Genomic DNA, 10,854 nt, shown 5'->3' with positions numbered 1-10,854 from the left:
CCAGATCCCTCCCAAACATCTCTCTGCCCCCCCCCCCCATGTTCCTGACCACCATCTTAGGTACTGGCAGACAGTCTGCCAGTATGAAGTTTTAGTTGTTTTTTGTTATTTTATTTATTTTCTGCACAGTAGTGCAGGGTCCATAGTCTTAAAATCGCATGAAGTAATAGATTGCTGGGGAACATGGCTATAATATATAACTGCTATACCATTCTAGATATCCAGTGATCTTGTCAATTGAAGATCATTGCAGCATTGCCCAGCAGAGGAACATGGCACATCATTTCAAGAAGGTGTTTGGTGACATGCTACTAACTAAGCCTGTAGATGTAAATGCAGATGGGCTCCCCTCACCCAACCTGCTCAAACGCAAAATACTTATCAAGGTGAGAATGGCAAAGCCTCTTGTTTTCTTTCAGTTTTATAGTACAGTGTCCCTTTAGGGTGATTAAACAGTCCCCATATAGTAAAAACACATATGTTCAATCAAAGTAAACATAAAACAATGGCAAACAACTTTTTTTTGCAAAATTTGCTCTTTTGCTTCATTCTCTTAGCTCCCAGTAGTGCATTTCTGCTCCTTTAACACAGGATACTAACTGAACATATTTTTTAACCTATAACAAGAGGCATATATGTGCAGCCACCAATCAGCAGTTAGCTCCCAGCTCCTGAGCCTATTTAGGTATGATTTGCAACAAAAGATACCAAAAGAACAAAGCAAATTAGATAATAGAAGTAAATCGGAGGGTATGTTCTGTCTGAATCATGAAGGAAACATTGTGGTTTCATGTCCCTTTAATACTAAACCAACTCTGGATGTTTAATGACCTCAAGATAAACCTTCCTGTAGAGACCACAGCCTTCTTGTAGGTAATGGACACTACACAAATAATTTTATTTTTTAAATAAATAAAAAGTAAAATAGATTTAACTAGAAGAATAATACGTATTGCAATGATTTATATTATGTATAAGCCACTGATTACTGCTTTTGTATTACAACAATGAAGCAGATTGTTCAACATCCCTTTAAGTTATCTGCTCAGCAGTTTAATTTTTAGCGATTTGGTAAGAAGAGAACTTGTGATATGATATTTACACTTTGTTGTATTTAGAATCTATAAAAGCCTGCTTTTTTAAGCACTAAATTCTACTCTGGTTCCTTGTCCAGAAGATACATTTCCAGGGTGTCTCAGGAAACGGTTTATCATGTATGATGATCCTTCTAGAAATTCTTACTACACTACACTTGCACAATGGGTCTGTTGACATATGTGATCTGAATGTTTGGGGATAATGTGCAACAGAATGTTTCAGTACATTCACTTTCAAGATTTTGTTAAACCTTGGAAGCCAAACAATGGCAACCTTAGTTGATAACATCTCCAGAAATGACCACAATACTAGCCCTCAAGTCCAATTCTTTCAGTATTAAATGATGCACTTAAGTTCTGAAACAAATGACTACAGCGAGACACGGAATGATCTCAATACTAGTAGTACTAATGGTATAGAATTTAAAGGGACATGAAACCCAATATTTTTCTTTCTTGATTCAGATAGAGAATACAATTTCAAACAACTTTCCAATTTACTTCTATTTAATGTGCTTCTTTTTCTTGTTATCCTTTGCTGACATGTTTATCTAGGCAAGGTCATGTGCAGCAGAGAACCTAGGGTCTAGCTGTTGATTGGTGGCTGCATATCTAAATTGATTGTCATTGGCTCACCCATGTGTTGTTAGAAACCAGTAGTGCATTGCTGCTCATTCAACAAAGCATACCAAGAGAATAAAACAGATTAGAAAATAGAAGTAAATTAGAAAGTTGTTTAAAATTGTATTATCTATCTGAATCATGAAAGAAAATGTTTGGGTTTCATGTCTCTTTAAGCGTTTCATCCCTTTAGGTTTGTGAATGTGTATGGCAGTCTGAAGGTCGGTTGTTAGCTGCATTAATAAATGCTCTAGTGAAACTCAGAATTCTATCAGGTCTTCTTTTTAAAATATGGGAATGCTTTTCTCCTCTGGCAAACAAAGCAAAGGGAAAACACATGCACATATGGTTCTGCATGAGGTGTTCTAATTCGTTATATGGGCTTTTTCATGAGGAATTATTGTGTAGGAATGTTTTGACCATACAGTTCTTCTGGGCTTTTCTGAGCAGACTGACATTGAAGGCTGTGTTCCTTCTTGTAAATAGAATCTTCAATTCATCTTGCAATGGGGATCTGATAATGGTGTTTATCCTAGTTCGACTTCCTGTAAAGATTGTATGCTTTGGATTTTGTTAGATGTCTTGAGCACTTCTTGTACCAAAAAGAGGCAAGACGAGAATCATGTGACAGCCTTTTTTCCTTTTTATCGTTTATAGTTTTGTTTGTAGCTGTTACTTTTGCTTTGGTAGTTTGCAAATTATATTAATGGTATGAATGAGCTAAATATTTGTTTATTAAGGCAAATCTGCAGCCTCCTCTTAAAGGGACATGAAACCCCAAATGTTTCTTTCATGATTCAAATAAATCATACAGTTTTAAACAACTTTCCAATTTACTTCTATTACCTAATTTGCTTAATTTTCTTGGTATTCTTTGTTGAAGGAGCAGTAATGCAGCACTTGAAACCAGCTGAAAGCCAATGACACAAGGCATATACATGCAGCCAGCAATCATAGGCTTCTGAGTCTACCTAGGTATACTTTTTCAACAAAGGATACAAAATGAACAAAACAAATTGGATAATTAGAAATAAATTTGAAAGTTGTTTAAAATGGTACACTCTGTCTGAATCATGAAATAGCAAATTTGGGTTTCATGTCCCTTTAAGCAAAATTTGCTTGAGATTATTTCCATCTCAAGTAGGAGCTTGTTTGCCAGTGTATCTAGAACTTTTACTCAAGTGTATTGTGATCTGGTCTTGATCAACAAAGGTTGTTACAAAATTAAAGAATTCTTTGCCAACAAATATTTTTCGCCAATACTATTGTAGATCCTTGGCAAAGGATGAAATTTCACATTGGTCTCTCTGCTGCTCAAAGTCAGTCAATCCGTTCAGTTGACCACTGAAAAGCAAAACCAGGTTCTTCTCCCATCTGTTTATGGTTTGTAAGAAAAGCATGACCTGTATTAGATTTTCAGTATTGAACAAGGGTATGAACATGCTCAATATAAAAATGGATTCCTTGACTCCTACTCCGCTATTTCTCCACAAGCTTCTAAGATGTGTATCTGTTTTTCTATCACTACACTTTAGTCCTTTCTTAGATTTTCAAGAGATGATCGTTTTTGTTTTTATGTGCCTAGTTTTCAGGCTTTCCACTGCTTTTAGAACATTTTACACAGGATCCAGTTACACCTATTGCAAAACTCCAGAAATAAGTTATACAAGTGAATCATTATTTTTACAATATTCTTCCATGAGGACTTCTGGGGATTTTGCTTGCAAGCATACTTTACTGTATTTTTACTAGCCAAGCACAGCTGAATGGCTGGATTTAAGTTAACCTTATTCTAGATGAACAAACATGTCGTCTTTTGGGAGCATACTTTTACAAATGGTGATTTTGTGACTGAGGAAAATAGCATGAAGTTTGACATTTCCATTCTCTACACAGTCAAGCAGCTACCTTTTGCAAGTTTGGCATCACACACAAAAGCTCAATTAGTCCATGATCTTATTCCACACAAATTAAAACGGGCATTGTCCTGGTAGATGATTCATTCAGACCTGGAGCAAGGCAGAGCTTGGTGGGACTCTATTATAGAAGCAAATCATTTAGTACAGTGGAAGACTTGTTAAAAATACTTGTTTTGAAACTTGGTGCACTTGGTCCTCCTGGTCTTTATTTCCAAGATGTGCAGATTACAGCAGCGACATTCCTCCCAGTGCAGCAACACATCTTCCATACATTATAACTATCAATTTGCTGGAAACCAGCAAATGCCAGGAGCTCTATCTCAGATGAGACAAGAGACTCCAATGATAACCTTGATATCTTCTGTTTGCAGTCAACAAGTACAGAGGTTTGTTCTTTTTCCTCTCCCAGGAGCTTTGGTTGTGTTTCATATAGAAAATTCAACAAGGCAAAGCACAAGTGATGATGAATCTGCCCTACTAGAGGCCATTTGTTAACGCGTCTGGTGAGGCTGACTGTGGTCAAACCCTGGTCTCTGCCTCTACGTCTAGACCTATTGATTCAGGGTCTGCTGTTTTATAAATATATGGAAGCCCTGTATCTGACCACTCGGCTTTCATTGCCACTGCTTTGAGAGGTATTTTTTACTATATTATATCTATTTTTTTTTTTCTTTTAGCCAACACACTTCTTAAATCTGCATGTTAAATATTTGCAACTTTCTTGCTCTGAGCTCCAAAGAAAATAGTAACCCCAAAACAGGAAATGCTGAGTTTAACCACAAACCCACTATTCGGTATTGAAATATAGGTTGTGTACTTGTGCTGGAGTGAAGTGACGTTTATACAGGATGCAAAGTAAAACCCATCTGCATGTCTGTATTTTGCTTTGCCTGAGATGTCTAAGAAGAATGATCAGTGCTGCAATACCATTTTAAAGGGATATGAAAGCAATGATTCCCTTTGTTTATGTAAAGTAGTAATTTAAATCTTTAAAAAAAAATATCAACTTTAAAACACACGGACTTAAAGGAATAGTCAAGTCAAAATTAAACTTTCATGATTCAGATAGAGCAGACAATTTTAAGCCACTTTCTAAAGTATTCCTATTATCAATTTCTTTGTTCTCTTGGTATTTTATTTGAAAAAGCATGAATCTAAACATAGGCACACCTGGGTAGCGCTTTTTGATTGGTGTCTAAATGTAGCCACCAAGCAGCAAGCGCTACTCAGGTGCTGAACCAATAATGGACCTGCGCCTAATGGATTCATGCTTTTTCTTCTTAAATGGAAAGAGTTCACAGCTGCATTCATTACTTTTGGGAAATAAGAACCTGGCCACCAGGAGGAGGCAAAGACACCCCAGCCAAAGGCCCAAGCACTCCTCCCATTCCCCTCATCCCCCAGTCATTCTTTGCCTTTCGTCCCAGGAGGTTGGCAGAGAAGTGTCAGAATTTTTCATTTTTGTTTTTTGTCTCTTATGGAGGGTAGTACTCTGTGAGGGCTTGGATGAAAGTTAGAGTCCGGAGATGCAGGGAGAGTCTTTCTGCGAAACCATCCCGACTCAGATTAACAGCTCCCCAAGCAATTGGCGTTGTCTAACTTCGCTCCGCTGCCTGCTTTCTTCTCTGAAGTCCATGGCAGAGGCGATGCTACTATTCGTCACACTTGAATGGCCGTGTTCCTGTTCCACGGCGTAGATTCCGGTAAGATCATTTCATTTTACTTCATCAATGTACTGTAATGTAAATGTTTTCCCGAGAGGCAACCACCTTGCGGGTCTAACTTATCATAAGGGTCTCAGTGAGTCTCTTGTAGTATCTTGGAATCGAGGGTTAATATCTCCTGAGGGGAGTTATGGAACAGGGGGGTTTATAATCATGTTTGTTATGTGATTCAACCTGCTTATGTGTGATGTTTATGGGCCTTTTGGTTGGGCGATCTTTTTTGGACTGTACGGTTCACCTTGTGTTCGGCATGGTTACGTTCCGTTTTCCATTTTCCATATTCCCGACCGTGTGGCGAAGGAAATTTTCCACTCCGCAGGGGTCTGATCATAGGAGGTTGTGAGTGCCCCAGCCATTGGGGGTGTCAGGTGCCGTTTTTGTTTTTACTACTTTAGTCTATATTTATATATCCTCTATCCAGTTATGGAGGATTCTGATGCTGAGACTGTGCTAATTTCAGATTCAGTTGCGGAGGGTTCTGATACTGAGACTATTTTGATTTCAGATTCTGTGTCCGGTGACAAATCCGGATTGGCCTCATTGACACATGTCAACCAGTTTTGTTCCGTATGCCATTTCAAAGCACCTGGTTCCTCGGGCTTGGGTAATCAAGGGACTGCTGAGCCATCCGCCTCTGGGGGTCCTGTTCTCTGAGAGGCGAGTTCCCTGCCAATTCATACTACTACACATGCGGGTAACCCAGTTTTTTTATTCCTCCATGCAGGGTGGCGTGTGTCCCCCCCCCCCCCCGGAAGTTGCAGCACGTTTTGGCTTCCTCATAATGTTGGCGATTGTTCATCTGCAGAGTCCAGGCGTTTATTTGAGAATGTGCTCATGCCCTATTGTCCCGGGCCTTCCGCCTTGGGGAGGGCCTCTACAGTTCCCCCGTGGGTGTAACTGTCCCTGAGTGTTGTGCCTTTCGTTACAGGATTGTGCGCCTTCGCGTATTGCTCAGACATGTTTTTCAGTATTTGAATGACCCTATCGTTACCAGATACTGGGATTTTCAGTCTGCTAATTCGAATGGTGCACCTCATTAGACATGTGGGGATGAGGTAATCTCCAGATTGTCATTTGTTTGAGATCTTTCCCAGTTTTTGAAAAGGCCTGTGACTTTTTGGGCGTTAACCTCCGGGTTGCCTTATATTTTATTTATATCCGATGGGATGTCTTTAATTTGTTACTCTTTTTGTATTACTTCTTCGGAAGTTGTTTTGGACATGTTAGTCCTATGTTAAAAATGTCTGTTTTCTGTTTTTTCCTCTATGAGGGAGAATTTATGCAGCTTGCCAGTTAGGACCCTAGGTGCAGGCTGGTCCTGGTGGGTTTGTTCGGTCTTGCGGCTGTTCACACACATGGCACTGTTCTGCTTGGCTGGTTCGGTAGAAGCGCCGAGTGCCCAGGTTATCATTGTTTTTCATGTTCAACTAAGCATTCGAGAGGACCTGTGGGTTCGTGTTGTGGGAAGGATTGTTTTCAGTCCTTATAGCCTTCAGTCATAGATGGCCGGGCAGGGGAGTTTTCTGCTGCGTCACTCTATCTGATTTTATCAGAACCTAGAGTTTTCCTCTCCCATGTGTTGGAGGGCTTAGCGTCCCTTACCGCAGTTGAGCGGTTTGGCCTTCATTTTTAGGCCTCTGGATTTGCCCTTTTGGGCTTGATCCAACAGCTTGTACAGGATAGCTGTCTAGCATGTGGAAGGTTTGCAGTTTGAAACCAGTTGCAGCTCTTCACACCTTGCAGGTGTACGCGTAAGCTGTTTATGGTGCATCTAGATGCAGCTCTTACTCTTTGACGTGTACTGTCTGTCTGAGTTATAAGAGACCTTTGGGTCTTCATCTATTGTCTCCGGGTGAGTTGGATCTCCTTTTAGGGATCTGTGTTTCCGGGTGATGGTTGTTCCCTGCGGGGACTTTGTTTAGCTCAGGGTTTTCTGGAGCTGGGTAGGCTTAGTGTTGTTCTCTTCCTTGTGTGGAGGTGATAGGGAGACTAGTCCTGCTAGTAGGATTTTTTTTACCTCGAGGTATCCCTTGGTTGTCCTGAGGCTCTGAGAAGTATCTTCATACAACTTCTAGCCTTGCTCTTTGGAGCGTTAGACTTTAGCTAGGGGTGGTTCCTTCCTTTGGTTGGGGCTTTCGAGTTCTTCTCGCTATCCGGATTCTCTGGTTATGCATCCATATTCCTTGTGTCTGGCTTTTTGGCCAGTTGGGGTGTTTAGTTTTAGGGCAAGGTTTGCCTGAACTATTAGGTGCCCGGACCTGTTTTTCTCCCTGAGACTTCCAGTTGCTGAAGCTTCGCTTGGCCTTTTTCCTGACCAAGTCTTGGGTGGTTTTGGAATCCTGGATCTCAGGGCTGTTCATGGTGTTCCACGGTAGTGGGAACTTGGGCTATGTCCTTGCTCCATCTACCAAGCCTTATCATGGTTGGCCAGGTTTTCAGAGTATTTTTTACTCTTTGCCACAGAGTAGCCCATGTCATCTAGTGGTTAGCTGTGTGGCTTGCGCCTCAACGGTTGTTGGTTCATACCCAGCTGCTGGCGCTGGATGTCCAATTTCTGGTACACCCTAGGGTTGCATTCCCTTGTCAGCTTGCCAGTGTTCCCTTGGATTCCCTGCTCTGCAGACGAATGGGTTGGCTGTGCCTCTGTTTGGCAAGCTACATTTAGGGGGGGTCCTTTTCTAGGACATCTGTGTTGGGAATTTATCTTCCCATTAGCCGGTGACTTTGGGCCTTGAGGACAGTTGTTGCCCTTCCGGTATCATCCCTTTTGTTCAGGGGATATTCTCCCTCTATGGAGATTAGAGTCCGTGCTTGGGGCTTCTCCTGGATGGGAGGCGGAAAGGTGGGATTGGTTCCCCCTGGGGTCTTGCTGGCTCCACGTCAGACTTGTTGGGCCTTTATTTTGATAGATCCTTAGGGCTATGGCCTTGTTGTCTGTTTTCAGAGTCGGGTTGTACTTTTACTCTGTGGGGATGGCTGTGCTATCCTTACGCTTGTTCCTGTACCTGTTTCTGGATTATTTTATTCCCCTGTCTTGGATCCCTGAGGTAGGGTTGTTCCAGCTGGGTGTGGGTCTGCAGGTCAGGATGGCCGAGCGATCTAAGGCGCTGCATTTGGGTCGCAGTCTCCTCTAGATGTGAGTTTTGTTGAGTCTATCCTGTTAGCTCAGTCTGCTTTCCTTTCAACTTACTCCATTGATTTCAGAAGAGGGTTTACTCTTCCTTCGGGTTCTGAGGGTATACTCTCCTTCTTGGGGGGCCTCGATTGAGGTTTTGTGTTCCCCTTTTTAGGGACCTGTGTGTAGGTCCGGCGACTTAGGTTGCCTTGAGCGTGCCCTCTGTCTGGGGGTTGCTTTTGCGGTCTGTTTCTTGCTTGACTGCTTCTTCTTCCTCGCAAGTACCCTCTGTGTCGTCCTGTTATGGGCTCTGTGTTCTCAAACTTGGGGTTTTTCACCTGGGTGTATTACACACTTTTTCATGGTCGAATGCTTTGGTATTCTATGGTCAGACACTGGGAGGACTTTGCCTCATCAGTTGCATTCCGTGCTTGCAGGATGTTGGAGAGACGTCTTTTCTGTCTCTGTGCCTGGTCTTATCCTGGGTTTCACTTGTTATAGGCGTGGCCTCCTTTCCCTGTTTGGGCCCCTTTGGGTCTCTGTGAGCTGGGCTCACTCTTGGAGGTGTTCTTTTTTTGTATTAGGGGACCTTTCGGTTTCCTTGGTTCTCCTATGCCTTGTCCCCTTGGGGGTTTCGACTGGTGTCTCCTTCATTTGTGGGGGACCGTCTGTTGGGTGACGATGTCTCCTGGAGGACTGTTGGCTCAGTCGAGTCTGTTTGCGATCTCTAATTTGGCTTCTAGACTAACTGTGATTCAGTTTCATTGGGGCTTTTCCTCTTAAAATGTTCTCGCTTCGGCAGAAGCAGGGTTTTTTATTGCGTAGAGGTTCAGGCCTGGTGCCCTCAGTATGGGCCGCCTATTGAACCCTCCCGTCTTGGCATTAAGTGTCCTCTATAGCTTGGGTATTGTTTTCCCAAAAGTAATGAATGCAGCTGTGGCCTCTTTCCATTTAAGAAGAAAAACATAAATTATGCTTACCCCGTAATTTTATGTAGAGCGTCCTTATTATCCTTCTGGCACCTTTCGCCCTGATATTTCTTATACTGTTTCTTGTTCCTTGGCATAATGACTGGGGGATGAGGGGAGTGGGATGAGTGTTTGGGCCTTTGACTGGGGTGTCTTTGCCTCCTCCTGGTGGCCAGGTTCTTATTTCCCAAAAGTAATGAATGCAGCTCTTTCCATCAGAAGAAAAGGAAATTATCAGGTAAGCATAATTAGTTTTTCAAATAAAGATACCAAGAGAACAAAGAAAAATGGATAATAGGAATACATTAGAAAGTTGCTTAAAATTGCCTGGTCTATCTGAATCATGAAAGTTTCACAACATCATCCCTTTAACAGAATTATTACTCCTAGGGATGAGTTATGGATAAACAAATTGTGGGATGCATTTGTTCCACATTCTTAGCGTATTTCCACTTGTGCAATGCTTTTCCTGCTCTTGTGCAAGAATAGGGCTTCTCAATAACCCCTGTTGAATCTGTCCAGGGTGATTTTCATCTGCAAACTTAGAGGGTTTAGGAAGCAGCAGTTTCAACAGCTGTTCCATCATGTATATCGGTTGCAGACTCAAGAGATCAAGCCCGCAACAGATGGGGGCATTCTCCTCTTGATAAATCTAATCCTGTGTGTTTGCCTTTTTTCTCCGTAGAGTTAAACTGCTAGATAGATTTTAACACTGTAGTGGTCTTTTGCAGCACAAGAAGCTGGCAGAGGGCAGCACTTATGAGGAGATCCCAACTTCCACTGTGTACTCAGAGAATGACATCAGCAATTCAATAAAAAATGGCATCCTATACCTGCAGGATCCCATCAACCATGTGAGTTGCAAAGGGTTTTTAAAAAAAAACAATACTAGGTATTAACCACATGCACCTGTTGCTCTTTCTTTTCGCTCTCACTGTTACCTACACACTGTCTGTGTGTCGCTCTTTGTGTCTCTGTTAAAGGGAAATATTTATGTATTGAGTCCTTAGCTCTTACATAATGTTGATCTTTATAGTTAACATTGCTGCTTTTTGTTGTAAAATGCCTCTGATAACTGTGCTTGTTCCATTTCCTTACAAAGAGGGTGGAGTGCCTTCATCATACGTAAATATGGGGGATTTGTCCCTTTTAAGGCACTGACCATTAAGAATATACTAAAGCTGGTACAATTGTAAAGCCCATGGCTACTCTGCTACTGAAATGTTATGTATTAGCAGGTACATAATCTCTGTCTTCCAAACAGGAATGGTACCCACACTTCTTCGTGCTAACCAGCAGTAAGATCTATTACTCTGAGGAGACTTCAGATGGCCAGACCAATGATGATGAGGAAGAGCAGAAGGAGGTAATCTGCCAGATTGTAGCACACTTTGCATACCTGGATATTAA

The 10,854-nt window shown here is 41.8% G+C and overlaps 1 protein-coding gene across 3 annotated transcripts in view; it reads left to right on the top strand.

The window, feature by feature from the left end:
- PLCG1 (phospholipase C gamma 1) overlaps positions 1-10,854 on the top strand; it is a 167,813-nt gene that overhangs the window by 120,087 nt on the left and 36,872 nt on the right. For all 3 annotated transcript variants that reach the window (XM_053714432.1, XM_053714364.1, XM_053714504.1), the window contains 3 exons: positions 218-386; positions 10,176-10,298; positions 10,709-10,810. In XM_053714432.1, the coding sequence (XP_053570407.1) occupies positions 218-386; positions 10,176-10,298; positions 10,709-10,810 (394 nt within the window). The remainder of the gene's footprint in view (positions 1-217; positions 387-10,175; positions 10,299-10,708; positions 10,811-10,854) is intronic.

The sequence above is a fragment of the Bombina bombina genome, chromosome 1 (assembly GCF_027579735.1).
Source record: "Bombina bombina isolate aBomBom1 chromosome 1, aBomBom1.pri, whole genome shotgun sequence".
Taxonomy (NCBI): Eukaryota; Metazoa; Chordata; class Amphibia; order Anura; family Bombinatoridae; genus Bombina; species Bombina bombina.
The sequence above is the reverse complement of the archived record's forward strand: the minus strand, read 5'-3'. Positions and strand labels throughout refer to the sequence as shown.